The sequence below is a fragment of the Ornithorhynchus anatinus genome, chromosome 4, assembly GCF_004115215.2.
Source record: "Ornithorhynchus anatinus isolate Pmale09 chromosome 4, mOrnAna1.pri.v4, whole genome shotgun sequence".
In the NCBI taxonomy this organism is placed as follows: Eukaryota; Metazoa; Chordata; class Mammalia; order Monotremata; family Ornithorhynchidae; genus Ornithorhynchus; species Ornithorhynchus anatinus.
The window spans coordinates 19,177,744-19,193,664 of NC_041731.1; the positions used below are offsets into that span (position 1 = coordinate 19,177,744).

Here is a 15,921-nt window from a genome sequence, read left to right on the forward strand (position 1 = left end):
TGTGAAGATGGGACTGACAGGATTTACAGGATGGATTGAATATGTGGGTTGAAACATATAACAAATATAATTGATTGATTGATTGGTAGTGGCAATAGGCTTCATCCCCTTCTGTAGTCTGAGAAGAACTGAGAGAAGTTTCTCCTGAGCACAACTGAGTTCCTTAAATTAAGTGTGGTTCTCATACTTGTTTGGTGCTTGTCCAATATTCTGAGAAAAAGCTGCATGGTCTGGATAAACCACATAACTGATAAAAATATTTCTCCCTAAATATCGATGACAGGTTACTATTTTATTCTGGGATGTGGTCCGAGGCATTGAAAATACAAACTCTTTGATTTTTTTGGATCCCTAGGACCTCATCTTGGGGCATCTGTCACCCATCTCCCAGGGACGGGTTCGTTCAGGAATCGGCACAGCGAGACAGAGAGACTGGGGACAGAAAGCTTGAGTTTTGGACAAAATTTATTCTGCGAGGCGAATTGAATTACTTGATTGTTTTAGACACAGCCAATTGAACTTCCCCTTTGGGAGGAATATAATTATTTAATATTAGAGCTTCCCTATCAGGAGGAATATACTTATATGTTACTCACTTGTGGCAAAACACCCAGATCCCACCGAGGCGGAATTCATATATGCTGTGTTCGCACATGGTGAGGCAGCTACATCCCACCCATGGGCACTTCCCATTCGGAGGAATTCCTTTATGCGTTACCCATCCGTGGTCAAGCACCTAGCTCCCATCCGCGAGCACTTCCCACCTGGGAGGAATCCATTTATGCGTTATACATCCGTGGTGAAACACCTAGTTTCCACCCATGAGTACTTCCCACTTGGGAGGAATCCACTTTCATTCATTCATTCGTATTTATTGATTGCTTCCTGTGTGCAGAGCACTGTACTAAGGGCTTGGAAAGTACAATTTGGCAAAAGATAGAGATAACCCCTACCCAACAACAGGCTCACAGTCTAGTAGGGGGTGAGAGACAACAAAACAAAACAAGTAGACAGGCATCAGTATCATCAAAAATAGAATCATAGAATCATAGATATATACACATCATTAATAAAATTGAGTATTAAATATGTACAAATATATACAAGTGCTGTGGGGCAAAGAAGGGAGTAGAGCAGAGGAAGGGAGTAGGAGAGATGGGGAGTGGAGGAGGAGCAGAGGAAAAGGGGGCTCAGTTTGGGAAGGCCTCCTGGAGGAGGTGAGCTCTCAGTAGGGCTTTGAAGAGGGGAAGAGGGCTAGTTTGGCTTATACGTTATACATTCCACACTTCTACGTTATACACCCCTGGCGAAACTCCTGGCTTCCAGCCCCACAAGCGTTCTGCCCGAACATCTGCCCCTACGTGGGGAGTCCATCTATACTCACTCACTTGGTAAACTCGTTCTCTCCCATGGCTTCAACCATCATCTCTAAGAAGATGATACCAAATCTGCATCACCCACCCTGTTCTCTCTCTCTCCCTCCAGGCTCGGATCTCCTCCTGCCTTCAGGACATCACCACCTGAATGTCCGACCGCCATCTGAACTCATCATGTCCGAGACTGAGCTCCTTTACCTCCCTCCTAAACCCTTTCCTCTCCATGACTTTCCCGTCACGGTGGACGGCACTACCATCCTTCCTGTCTCACAAGCCCGCAACCTTGGTGTTATCCTTTACTCTGCTCTCTCATTCACCTCACATCCAATCCGTCCCCAAAGTCTGCCGGTCTCACCTTCACAACATCGCTAAGAGCTGCCCTTTTCTCTCTATCCAAACCGCTACCTTGTTAGTACAATCACTCATAACCTGACTGGATTATTGCATCAGCATCCTTTCTGATCTCCCAATCTCCTGTCTCTCCCCACTTCAGTCTTTACTTGACTCTTCACGCTGTGGAGATGCCACCCTCCTCCTCAAAAATATCCAGTGGTTGCCTATCAACATTCGCATCAAGCAAAAGCTCCTCACTATTGACTTCAAAGCTCTCCATCACCTTGCCCCCTCCTACCGCACCTCCCGTCTCTCCTTCTACAGCCCAGCCCGCACACTCTGCTCCTCTGTCGTGAACCTCACGATCCCCCATTCATGCCTATCTCGCCGTCGACCCCTGGCCCACGTCCTTCCACTGGCCTGGAATGCCCTCCTTCCTCCCATCAGCCAAACTAGCTCACTTCCTCCCTCCCTTCCTTCCTTCATTCAATCGTATTTATTGAGCACTTACTGTCTTCAGAGCACTGTACTACGCGCTTGGAAAGTACAATTCGGCACTGAAAGGTCACCTCCTCCAGAAGGACTCCTCCGCCTCTGCCCATCGCCTCTACTCCCTCCCTCTGTTCTACCCCACTCCCCACCCCAGAACCCTTGCATATTAGAGAAGCAGCATGGCTCAGTGGAAAGAGCACGGGCTTTGGAGTCAGAGGTCATGAGTTCGAATCCCAGCTCTGCCATTTGTCAGCTGTGTGACTGTGGGCAAGTCATTTCACTTCTCGGGGCCTCAGTTACCCCATCTGTAAAATGGGGATGAAGACTGTGAGCCCCATGAGGGACAGCCTGATCACCTTGTATCCCCCCCAGCGCTTAGAACAGTGCTCTGCACATAGTAAGCGCTTAGCAAATACCAACATTATTACATGTACGTATTCATTATTCTATTTATTTTATTAAAGATGTGTACGTAGCTATAATTCTATGTATTTATTTTGATGCTATCAATGCCTGTCTCCTTGTTTTGTGTTGCTGTCTGTCTCCCCGCCTTCCAGACTGTGAGCCCGTTGTTGGGTAGGGATTGTCTCTATCTCTTGCTGAATTGTACATTTCAATCGTTTAGTACAGTGCTCTGCACACAGTAAGCGTTTACTAAATACGATTGAATGAGTGAATGAATAATCCCGATGAAATTCCTCAGAGGAAGGCAGTCATCATAAGCTGATGATGATATACAAGTTACATTTTACACCTCAGAAATCCGGAAAATTACATGAGTCTTTGAGAGAAAACCAACCAATCCCTGCTCTTTTTGGCTCCTTTATTGTGCTTCTGTGTCTCTGCAGAATACCATTCACATTCAAAGCCTTACTGCGGTCACATCTCCTCCAATAGTCCTTCCCCGATTAATCCCTCTTCTCCCTTACTCCTTCTCCCTTCTGTGTCATCTAAGCATGCACATCTGGAACCTTTCAACGCTTGATATTCAACCCACCCTCTGCTCCACAATACTTGCATCAATCAATCTGACCCTTCTCTGTCATTCAACGCACATATTCAATCCATCACTAAATCCCGTCGGTTCGACCTTCACAACATCATTAAAATCTGCTCTTTCCTCTCCATGCAAACTAAAATCACGTTAATCCAAGCATTTATCCACTCCCGCCTTGATTCCTGTATCACTCTCTGCTGACCTCCCAGCTTCCTGTTTCTTCCCACGCCAGTCCATACTTGACTTTGCTCAACGCACCATTTTTTTTACAGAAGGGTTTCAGCCACGTTTTCCCATTCCTTCAAGACCCTCCAGTGGTTGTCCACCCACCTCCGCCTCAAACAGAAACTCCTTACCATCAGCTTCAAAGCACGCAATCACCTTACCCCCCTCGCCTCACCGCATTGCTCTCAGACTTCAACCCAGCGCAAACACTCCACTTCTCTAATGTTAACCTTCTCACTGTACCTCGATCTTGTGAGAAGGGTATGTGTCCGTTACATTGTTCTATTGTACTCTCCCAAGCACTTAGTACAGTGCTCTGCACACAGTAATTGCTCAGTAAATAACATTGACAGAATGATAGTAATAAGGGTAGTAGTAAGAGTAGCAGAACTAGGAGTAGAAGTGTAAATAATAACGATCATAATGGTACTTATTAAGCACTTACTATGTGCCAAGCAGTGTTCTAAGCGTTGGACATTAGTAGCAGTCGCAGTAGTAAGAGTAGTAGTAGTAATACCAATATCAATAATAGTAGCAGTAGTAGCCATAGCAGTAGTGGTAGTATATATTTGTACATATTTATTACTCTATTTCATTAATGATGTGTATATACCTATAATTCCATTCATCTGTTTTTAATGTTACTGATCCCTGTCTACTTGTTTTGTTTTGTTGTCTGCCCCTTCTAGATTGTGAGCGCGTTGCTGGGTGTGGATTGTCTCTATCTGTTGCCAAACTGTACTTTCCAAGCCCTTAGTACAGTGCTCTGCACACAGTCAACACTCAATAAATATGAAAGAAAGAAAGATAGTGGATTCCTCCCAAATGGGAAATACTCGTGGGTAGGAGCTAAACGCTTCACCATGGGTGTGTAACACATAAATGGATTCCTCCCAAGTAGGAAGTCCTCGCGGGTGGGAGCTAGGAGCTTGACCACGGACTGGAAAAGCATAAGTGCATTCCTGCGAGTGGGAAGTCCCCATTACACAGAAGAGGGCCTCAAGAGATCAGGGTTGTAGTCCAGACTCTGTCACTTGCCTACTCAGTGACTTTGAATACACTCCTTAACTTCTCTGTACCTCAGTTTCCTCATTTGTCCAGAGGGATTTCAAATCCCGTTCTGCCTCCTCCTTAGCCTGTGAGCCCCTTTGTAATTACTTCTATGCTTAGTGCACTACTTGGCACACCCAGACCACTTACCAAATCCCAAAGATAATATTGTAAGGACTGAGTTAATTGTGGCTCGGGGTTCGGGTCCGGTCTGGCTCCCGTTCACAGGGGGTAGACGAGAGGTGGGGTGGGGAATTTCTCCAACACGGACTGGGGTCAGGAGAAGCCCGTTGCCCCTCCCCGGGTCGCACTAACCAGCGGGCCGCTGGGGCCGACCCACTATATTGTTTATTTGATCAATTGGAACAACGATGTTACGGAATTTAATCAGAGAAACGACTCTGATCTAGCAATCGCATGGGAGGGTTTCGTGACCTTGGTGTAGCAATGAGCAGAACAGAACCCGGTACCTTTATTTGCAAGCATTTCCACGTTCCACTCCACTGCAACTCTTCCAGCGTGCACCCACAATCCTACCCAATCCCTTTGCGTTGCCCGTTCTCCACTCTCCAATCAGAACCAGATCTTAGGTGTGGTGGGTATACGTTAATGTAATTGACACATTGGTACCCCAACTTAACTGATTAATCTACCACAGGAGACAGGATGTCTAGTACGATATTGGAAGGAGATAGAACAGAGACAGGGAGGTCAGTTGTCTAGTACAATATGGGAAGAAAACAGAACGGAGACAGGATGGTAAATCGTCCAGTAGAGATAATAATAGTAACACCAATGATTATGGTGCTTATTAAGCACTTTCTAAGCACCAAGCACCGTACCAGTTGCTGGGCTAGATGCAAGTTCATCAGGTCAGACAGCCTCTGAATTTCATGGTGTTCACAATCTTCATCCCCATTTAACCGCTGAGGGGACTGAGACCTAGCTAAGTGAGGGCACTTGCCCAAGGTCACGCATCACACTAGTGGTGGAGCCGGGTTTAGAGTCCAGGTGCTCCGACTACCAGGCTTGGGCTCTCTGGCCACATTTCAGGGATCACGGTCAGGTGATGCCCCGCCCAGTCGTGACAAGCTCCGCCCCCTTCAGAACATCTTTCCCCTGCTCCGCCCCCACCTGACCAAGCCCCTCCTTCAACAATGGTGCCCATGGCAACGGAACCCTCTTCCTCCGACCCCGCCCTGCTGGGCCCTGTCCCTCGGAGAGAGCCGAACGTGTAGCTGTGCAGCCACTTGGCTGTCATCGAGACCCATTTTGGTTTAGTGAAAGCTGCGTGTACTGACTTGATCTTGTCTGGCGCAGAGTCCAGAACCCGGCCCGGCCCCGGTGAGGAGCGTCTGTGTGTTTAGGGGTACGGGTGGGGTGTCCATGATTGCGGGAGACCTGGCAGAAGGCCGGGGCGGGGTCGCTGGGCTGGCGGGTTGGGGAGGGTCTCATTCATGCAATGTTAAATAGTATTTATTGAGCGCTTACTATGTGCAGAGCACTGTACTATACTCTTGGAGTGTACAATTCGGCCACAGTTAGAGACAATCCCTGCCCAATAACGGGTTCAAGTCTAAACGGGAGAGACAAACAGCAAAGCAAAACAGAACAAACCAAACAAGCAGTCTAGCTCTCGACCTCCCGGTGGCCAGTTAGCTAAAGGCCAGTGCTTCCTGTGCAGGAGCGGCAGGGAGGGGAGCGCATAGCTGGAAATGCTTCCCGTGGGCAGACCATTGTCCTGAACACTGGGAGAACACCGCTGGCTAAGAATCAGGCCCGGCCCCTGTCCCTCGGGGTCTCCCGGCTTAAGGGTGTCAGCAGGAGGAGACCCCTGTGGTCGACCCGCCGGGAGCGACGAAACGATACAGCATGACACAGTGTCAGATCCCCGCGGGGGCCGATGAGGTCGGGGGGAGAGAGAAGAGTGGAGGACAGCGAGGGTCTGCCGCCCATCCCCACTGACCACCGCCCATGCCCACTGACGGCAGGTTTTCCCACGGGTCCCTTTCTTTCCAGAGTCACCATGGCGGATCGGGACTGGCAGGTCCACAGCCAGCAGAGATTCTGCATGTGCCGGCGGGGAAGGCAGTGAGTCTGAGCGGGAGACAAGGCCTGCAGCCGCCTTGGGACTGGAAGCGGGAGGGAGGGAGGGAGAAAGCAAGTGAGGGACAGGGCACAACGGCCCGATTCTCCCCTTCAACTCATCCAGCGAGGTTTTTACCGAGTGCCTACTGCGTGATGAGCCCTGTACTAAGCGCTTCCCGGGCCCCCGGGCCCCCTCAGCTGACAGGGATGCTAGAGATAGCTTGAGGGGAGGGTTCCTGGCACATAGTAAGCACTTAATAAATACCATCAGCCGAGGGGAGAGGATGACGAGGGGAGAGGCAGTTAGGGAGAGAGTGACAGATGGGGGAGGGTCAAACGAGGGGAGAGCGAGATGGGGTAGAGTCAAACGGGGGTGAGTGCCGGAGGAAGAGTCACACTGAGGAGAGTGAGATTCGGACAGCCATAAAAGGGAGAGTCAGATGGGGGAGATTCAGGCAAAGAGAGAGTACGACGAGGGGAGGTCAGATGAAGGGAGGTTCGGATGAGGGGTGAATCAGACAGGACAGAGTCAGAGGGGGGAGAGTGCCAGGGGAGTGTCGGGGGAGAGAGTGGGAGGGCAGCCATAGGGGAGGTTAGACAAGGAGAGAGTCAGGAAGGGGCCAGTCAGGCGGAGGAGAGTCAGATGAGAGAAAGAGAATTGGACGGGGGCCGGGTCAGACGAGGGGAGAGACAGGGTGAGTGTGAGACTGGAAAAATCCAATGGGAGGGTGGAGTTAGCTCCACCCCCTCCATGTCCCCTTTTTGTCCCCTGTGCTCCGCCCCTCTAGGCCCCGCCCCCTCCAGGTCCCCTGCACCCGCCCTCTCGGTTCCTTCCCCCTTCCTTCCTCATCCCCTTCTCCCCGTCCAGGTCCCACCCATCTCATTCACAACCAAACCCTCCCCCAACCCAGGCACCCTTCCTCCTCCCTCCCCTCCCTCCACAGCTGCTGCTAATTGTGGCCAATGGCACGCCCACTCCCTTTCATCCTTGACCTGTTCTTGTCCTGCTCTCTCCTCCTCCTCTCCCTCACTCCCAGCTGGCTCACCCCAGATGATTCAGTCTCTACTGCTGCTCTCTCCAGCGGAGGCCTCTCCCCGACCCACTCCCTGAGACTCACCGAGAAAGGAGGAGGCGTCGGCTTCCTTCTCGCTCCCCAATACCACTTTCGCACTATCCCCTCTCCCCCTTCCCTCTCCTTCCTCTCCTTTGAAGCCCACATTATTGGCCTCTATCATCCCCTCCAGATTCTGGTAGCTGTCATCTACTGCTCGCCTGGTCCCACCTCCAACTTCTTTAACCACCTTGACCCCTTTCTCACCTTCCTTCTCTCCTTTTCCATGCCCACTCTGATCCTCGGAGAGTTCAACATCCACAAGCATGTATCCGGTGACTCCTCTACCGCCCGCCTCCCGGGGCTGGCACGTCAAGAGCAGGCAATCATGCTGGCTCCGCGGCGTCTACCCCCTCCCCCGCCCCGAGGAGCTGGTCTTGGGCCGGACGGGACGGGGGCTGAGGGGACTATGCAGAAATGCCATGTTGGAGGGCGCCTCCTGACAGGCCTCCTTGCCCCATGGCAAAGGTCTCTCTGACTGGAAGGAGATGGGAGGAAGAGCAGGGACGCCCTCTCCCCACCACCAACTCATGTCCCCTCACTGTTGACACGCTGCGTCCTCCATATCCCTCCACCTGCGCAGCGGTGATGTCACCGAGCGGTGACAGATTCCTCTCCCGCTCTCCCCCCTACGGCTCAATCCGCCTGAGACCGCCGAGATCTCTCTCCTCCTCAGGCGCTGCCCACCGGAGGTGGGCCGAAGACCCCAAGGGGAACAGAGCCGGCAGATCCATCCCCGGCGTGACACATGGTCCCCACCTCCCCTTCCCAGCCGAAAGCAACGATCGAGAGATGGGGGCCCGGACCTCCGGGGAGGGGAGATTGGGACGGGGAGAGTGGGGTGGGGCGACGGGGTAAGGGCCGGGCACGGGAAAGGAGGAAGTGCAAGGCAGGGTGTCTGCTGGGGGCGGCGGGACATAAGGGAAGGCCGAGCGGGCTCTAGTCCGGCTGGAGTCGGGCGGGGGGGAGGGGAAGCAGAGACACTGCCCGAGTCAGGTTGGAGAGGGGGGTGGCAGGAGGAGGGGACTCGGGAGCCCCCGACTCTCATTCTCTGGCCTTCTGGCTGCTACAGACTTGAACACCTGGTCTACATCATCACGACCCAGGAATTCCAGGACATTCTCCGCATCGAGGAGGAGTGGGAGGAGGATCCCGAGAAGGAGGAGGAAGAGAAGGTGGAGGAGAAGAAGGATGAGGAGAGGAAGAAGGTGTTGGAGGAAAAAGAGGAGCAGGAAAGGAAGATGAAATGTGTAAAGGAGACGACGGAGGAAGCGGCGGTGGAGGATGAGCACGAGGAGGAGGAGGTGGAGGAGAACGAGAAGGAAAAGAATATGAAATTGGAAAAGGAGAAGATGGAGGAGGAGGTGGAGGAGGGCGAGAAGGAGCGGGAAAAGAAGATTAAATTGGAAAAGGAGAAGCTGGAAGTGGAAGATCATGTGGAGGAATGGAAGATGGAGGTGGAGGAGGAGTGAAAGGTGAAGGAAGAGGAGGAGGAGGAGATGAAATTGGAAAAGGAGAAGGAGGTAGTGGGGGACGGTGAGAAGCATGAGAAAGAAGAGGATTAACACGAGGGGCCCAGGATGTTCCTTCCCCAGAGCCCAACACAGATGGAGATGTTCTGTGGGCTGGGGCCCCTGTTTCCAAAGCCCAGCAAAGTTTGTCCTGAGGCGGGAGAAGGTGCCGGACAGAAGGGGAGGAGAGGGGTACTGGGCTGGATGGCCCGGGCCCAGAGGTGGGTCCGGAATTCCCTGCGGGGGAAGACCAAGGTGCACCCCCAGGGTAGGGAGTGAGCACAACATCGGCCTCTCCCCGGGTCTTGGCGATGCCCAGCTGGAATCCCATGCTCCCTCCCTTGCCCACCCACCATAGGAAACCTGGCCATTCTCTCTCCCCAGGAATCTGGCCTGTGAATCTGGCAAAAATGCCTCTCTCATGTAACCTTCCTGAGTCAGGTCTGCAATTCTCCTGTTCTTGCAAATTAGCGGGCCCCTTCCAGATCCAGATCTCCTTCCAATATTGTACTAGACATCCGGTCTCCGTTTTATCTCTTTCCTGTGGGAGATCGATCTTTTAAGTTTGGGGAGCGATGTGTCAATTACGTTACCTTAGATGGACCAATCCTAAGAGCTGGGTTCTGATTGGAGGCTGGAGTACGGCAACCAAGGGGATGGGGTGGGATTTTGCGCTGGAAGAGTTGCAGTCGAGTGGAACGCAGAAATGCTCATAAATAAAGATACCAGATTCAGACGGCTCGAGGCTGTTCATCACTCATACCCTCCTGGGGTGAATGGGTGTGCAGCCACTTTCTGCCCTTTCCTGCCCTTTCGGCTCTTTCTCTCTAATCTGTTCATTTCTACACCAAGGTCACGGAACACTCTCATTAAAAAATTGCAAGATCAGAGTCGTTTCTCGGATAAATTCTCTAACAGTGTTCTCCAGCCATATCTGAATCACTCTCACTCTTTAACGGTTGATGGCCATGTCCTCATCGCCCTGTGTTTCAACATCTACCAGCCACGTCCAACTGGCACCTTATGAGGACCCCTCCTGTGCCTCTCCCCCATCACACTCTCTCAGGGGGCTTGATCCGCTGCTTGCCTCCTAACCCTAAATGCTCCCCGCAGCTGCAAACCGTAATAATCCTGCAGCCGGAAACCTGAAATGCTCCCTGCAGCCATGAACCCTAAATGCTCCCTGGAGCCACGAACCCCTGAACCCCCAAATGCACCAGTGGTGTGGGGTAGGTCGCTGCCTGCTCATCTGTCCTGGGGAAGATGGGGTCAGGTAGCCGGCTCCCGACCAGCACTCCAGACCCTGGGCACCAGCTCCCCAGTCAGAACTCTGCTAGCCTGAGTCCACTTGCAGCCTTCCCTGGGGGAGCCCGGTTCGCCAACTTACAAATCCAAGGACCGGTCTCTATTTCCACTAGGCCCTGCTCTAAACATTGTTCAGAAACCTAAAAGCTCAGCCCTGGGAATGATAAGTTTCATAAAATGTTTTTAACTGGAGTGCTCATCTCCTCACAAAACCCATCATGAGTGAATGAATGAATGAATTGATGAATGAATCAATGTTGTGAAAAAAACTGTATTGTACACATTCTAAAAACAAAAAGATTTTAAATTTCAGGAAAAAAATAGCAAAAATACTTTTCTAATTATAATAATGACAGTGATTATTGTAATAGTCACTAAGCACTTATTATGTGCCAAGCACTGTACTAGGCTCAGGGGTTAATAGAAGATCATCAGGTTCCACATGAGGCTCACAGTCTGTGTAGGATGTGTAGAACAGGGTTTGAATTACAATTCTGCAGGTGGGGCAAGTGAGGTGCAGAGAAGTGAAGTGACTTGCCCAAGATAATACAGCAGAGAAGTGGTGGAGACAGGATTCAAATCCAGTTCCCGTGACTCCCAGGCCTGGGGTCTATCTACTAGTCCACATCGCTTCCATCAGAAGCCAATCTAATGGAATCCTTCAAAGGGTCAAAGTTCACCATGTTCACGAAAGCTCTACCTTCAGAAATAAAGACGATGGTGGGCAGTGAGAATAATAATGAAAATAATGAAAATGATACTTTTTAAGCACTTACTATGTGCCAGGCAGTGTATTAAGTGCTGGGTTAGGTGAAGTCAAATCGGGCAGGACACAGTCCCTATCCTGCATGGGGTTCACAGGCTTAATCCCCATTTTACAGATGAGGTAACTGAGGAACAGAGAAATGAAGTGAATTGCCCAGGTCACACAGCAGCCAGGTGGAAGACTGTGAGCCTCACTCTTCCATTCCCTTCACCCCACTGAAACCGCCCTCTCAAACGTTACCAGTGACCACCTTCTTGCCAAATCCATAGGCTCCTACTCCATCTAAATCCTCTTTGACCTCTCACCTGCCTTTGACACTGCAGACCATCCCCTCTCTTCAACACATTATCCAAACTTTGCTTCACTGTCTCCGTCCTCTCCTCTTCTCATCTCTCTGGCCTTTCATTCTCAGTTTCCTTTACGGGCTTCTCCTTCCCCTCCCGGCCTCTAACTGTAGGCTTCCTCAAGGGTCAGTTCTTGGCCACCTTATGTTCTCCATCTACACTCACTCACTTGGTGAACTCATTTGCTCCCATGGCTACTACTATCATATCTATGTGGAAGATACCTGAATCTCTATTTCTTCTCTTGTTCTTTCTCCCTCCCTCCAGCCTCCCATCGTCTCCTACCTTTACAACATCGCCACCTGGATGTCCTCCTGACACCTAAAACTCAACAGGTCAAGTCCAAAGCTGAGCCCCTATCTTCCCACCCAAAACCTGTCCTCTCCCTTACTTTCCCGTCTCTGTGGACAGCTCTGCCATCCTTCCCATCCCACTAGCTCACACCCTTGGTGCCATCCTTGACTCTGCTCTCTCATTCACCCTATGTATCCAAACCATCACCAAAACCTGCCAATCTTAACTTCACAACAACTCCAAGAGCCGCCCTTTCCTCTCCATCCCAACTACTACCACGTTAGTACAACCACTCAGCATACCCTGACTGGATTACAGCATCAGCCTCCTTTCTGATCTCCCATCCTCTTGTCTCTCCCCACTTCAGTCTAGGCTTCACTTTGCTGCCCAGATTATCATTCTAGAAAAATGTTCTGGGCATGTCACTCCTCTCCCCAAAAGTCTACATTGGCTGCCTAAAAACCCCGCCCCCGCCACCCCTTCTAGACTGTGAGCCCTTCGTTGGGTAGGAATTGTCTCCATCTGTTGCCTAATTGTTCTTTCCAAGTGCTTAGTGCAGTGCTCTGCACACAGTAAGTGCTCAATAAACACGATTGATTGAATTGAAAGAATAAATGAACCTCCAAATCAAGCAAAAAACCCTCACTATAGGCTTCAAAGCTCTCCATCACCTTGCCCCCTCTTACCTCACCTCTCTTCTCTCTTTCTACATCTCAGCCTGCACATCCACTCCTCTGGTGCTAACCTTCTCACTGTGCTTCGTTCTCCCCTAACCCGCCATCAAACACCTGGCCCACAACCTACCTGTGGCTTGGAATGCCCTCCCTCCTCAAATCTGCCAAAGAATCACCCGTTCCCCTTCAAAGCCCTACTGAAGGCTCACCTCTCCAGGAGGCCTTCCCAAACTAAGCCCCCTTTCCTTCTGCTCCCACTCCCCTCCCCATCGCTGAGTCAATCCCTTTGTCCTCTCCACGCCCCACAGCACTTGTGTATATGTGTACATATTTATCATTCTATTTATTTATAATAATGATGTGTATAGATCCATAATTCCAATGTTTACTTTGATGCTATTGATGTCTGTCTCCCCTCTTCTAACCTGTGAGCCCGTTGTGGGCGGGCATTTTCTCTGTTGCTGAATTGTACTTTCCAAGTGCTTAGAGTACAGTGCTCTGCACACAATGAGCACTCAATAAATACGATTTAATAAATATAGGACCTGGTGATTTTCTGTCTACCTCAGAGCCTAGTATAGTCCTGGGCATGTGTCGAGTCCATAAAAATTTAAGTCGCAGGAACACAGCATAAAGAGTTTTTTTAATTGCAGTATGTTACGCAGATCTGAATGAGTGAGGACTGACATAGTTTGCTGCCGTAATAGCGGGCCCAACCTCATCTCCCTGAAAGGTGGAAGAGGTAGCTAGATATAGTCCATGGTGCAAATGGTGTTCTTTCACACCAACAACAGAATCCAGTTAAATGGGACTCCAATTTTCTTAACTCACAACAGGATGTGGCTGAATTTGACAATGGGGGAAGGGCTGAAGCATGATTTAAGAAAACAGAGTAGATTAGCACAAAATGGAGTCTGAAACAAAAGTAAGGCAGGTTAAGATTAAGTTTCCACTTCCCCTCTTTGATGACTTACCGGCATCACCACAGAATATTCTGTAGTCAGTTTCCTTCCAATTGTATCTGGATTGTGGCCTTACTTAGGCAGCTTATCTCCTCATGATCTCAACCCCACCGGATCCCTACCTTCATGTAATAATTGAAGCGACAGGTCTCTGGTTTCATCATGAGGCAGGCTTTATGGATCTTTCTGCAGGAGTCTTAGGATGTCTATCTCTGGCTGTCACTTTGTTCTCTTTCTTGAGGACTTGCAGAAACTATCCCTTCTGGTGTACTGGCATTAGCAGACTTCTGCACACCTTTACAGCAATACTTTAAAGTGCAAACAACAGAAAAAATAACGCAGGTCATCGGGATCATGAGGATTCCCAGACCTAGGAACTGGAGTATGCTCTTAGCCCAGCTCTTCACACTGGGGAAACAAGATGTGATAATAGACCACAGCTCTCCCCTATCTTGGGAGATTTCACGTGCTTTCTGTAGGCCCAGTAAGACAGAGAGAAGTGTAACACTGAGAGAAATGTAAGACTGAGTTATCAGGGATGTACATACAACACTGTGTACCAAGGACAACACAAGTTCTCTCCTTGAGCAGCAAGCAACATGTCTAAAACCATACAGTTCTGCAGGGCAAGCAGGAGGGTGGCCTGGCCTCCCTTACTTAATGAGCTCAGAGCTTTACTTATTTGGTTAAGAACTGCCTCTATCAACTTGGCTAAGGCACTTATGCCTTCTATGGCTCTACCTCATAATGTGGAATAAAAATTTGGATGCCATAAAGCCAATGCCACTCTTAGTGGGAGTGAGTGATTTGGGGCCAGGTGGATGCATACTCTCCCCCTCATATATATAGATATAGATGACCCAATCAATGACTGGGTCCACTATTAAAAGTTCACGAGGGACTTTACAGAAACCAAGGAATAGTGCTAGCCCAAGGAAAAGAGGCCCTGCTGGATATCAACACCCCAGAAGTTCTGCAGTTTCTCCCAATGGTCACTGTTATTCATAAGTCCATCTGACCTCAGGGTCCTCTTCTGATAGCTCTGGAACCTGCTTAAGGGGAGAGGCGTAGATCCAGGTCTGCTGTTCCTTACAGTTTTCCACAGTTCCTGTAGATAACAGCACCCGATAAGGTTCCTTCCACTGTGGCTCTAGGGCATTCTTCTGTGAGAAGGACTTAACAAGTTTTTAACAAGGACTTGCCTGGTTTGAGTCTGTGCCTCTGGTTTGGGTCTGACCTTGGCAGTGCTTGTTGTACCTGTGAATGTAAAGCTTTAAGGAAGTTATTTAACAAATTACAATAGTCCAATAAGGCATTATGGGTAAGCATTATATCCATCTTTCCAAGTTCACAGGAGAGGACATTAGAGAGGCGTATAGGCCTCCCCATCAGAACATCATGTGGGCTCAAACCTGTCTTTCCACTAAGCATGTTTTGCAGACCAAAGAGGGCCAAGAGAAGGCATTCTGGACATTTCAATCCAGTTTCAAAGCATAATTTTACTCATCTGTTTTTCAGCGTCTCCTTGTACTGTTCTACCAGTCCTGCAGACTGTGGGTCATCAGGTCAATGGACATAAGTTTTACGCCCAGATCAATACAGATATCTCCAGCTATTTGCCCAGTAAAATGAGTCCCCTGGTCTCTACTGATACCGGCAGGCTAGCCGAATTGAGGAATAAGTTCCTTTAAAAACAACTTTCCTACTGTCATGCTGTCTGCCTTTCGTCAGGGGAATGCCTCAACCCATCTTGAAATGGTATCTATCATCACCAGAACAAACCCCAAATCCATCACCCTAGGCATATGAATAAAATCCACTTGAATGTTAAGAAAGGGGCTCCTAGGGGCTGGGTGTGCTGTGCAGGGAACCTTGGTGATTTTCCCTACATCATGTAGTTGATATATTAGGCACCTTGAGACATACAGGCTAGTTAGATGCGCTATCCTGTGTGCAACCCAGAACCTCGTAATGGAGTCCACCACCCCACTTTTGTCCGTATGGGCATGACCATGATTGCCTTTAAAAGGATTGCAGCAAGGGACTGTTTGGCTAGGGGTTCCCAGAGACGTGAGGAAACCACATTGTTGCCAAGGGGAACCAAAATGATGCACAAGCCCAAAGGCATGCAGTAGTCAGTATAGATTATTGGGCTCTGTCTGGAGGCCAAAATTCAGACAGAAGTGAGAGCAACTAATTCAGCCTGTTGTACAGAATAAGGGGGAGGAAGGAACTGGGATTACAGAATAGCAGACTCAGAGCAGACAGCATAGTCTGATTGTGTTGCCCTTCATCATCCTGAAGGCAAGAGCCATCAGCGAAAAACCAGAGGTCAGGGTTTAGCAAGGGCTGCTGCTATAAATCTGGGCGTGATCTTATTGAAGGATTAATG

At 49.8% G+C, this 15,921-nt stretch overlaps 1 protein-coding gene across 1 annotated transcript; it reads left to right on the forward strand.

The window, feature by feature from the left end:
* Nucleotides 1-5,690: 5,690 nt before the first annotated feature.
* Nucleotides 5,691-9,145, forward strand: LOC120638354 (cilia- and flagella-associated protein 251-like). The gene is made up of 3 exons (XM_039911959.1): nucleotides 5,691-5,817; nucleotides 6,493-6,564; nucleotides 8,746-9,145. The coding sequence occupies exons 2-3, from the start codon at nucleotides 6,500-6,502 to the stop codon at nucleotides 9,143-9,145; spliced, it is 465 nt and encodes a 154-aa protein (XP_039767893.1). The 5' UTR covers nucleotides 5,691-5,817; nucleotides 6,493-6,499.
* Nucleotides 9,146-15,921: the final 6,776 nt, after the last annotated feature.

Bases quoted from the DNA above. Each gene is read 5' to 3' on its own strand.
- LOC120638354 (XM_039911959.1), top strand. From the start codon at position 6,500: ATGGCGGATCGGGACTGGCAGGTCCACAGCCAGCAGAGATTCTGCATG. The intron at 6,565-8,745 runs GTGAGTCTGAGC...TGGCTGCTACAG, and splicing joins ATGTGCCGGCGGGGAAGGCA to ACTTGAACACCTGGTCTACA.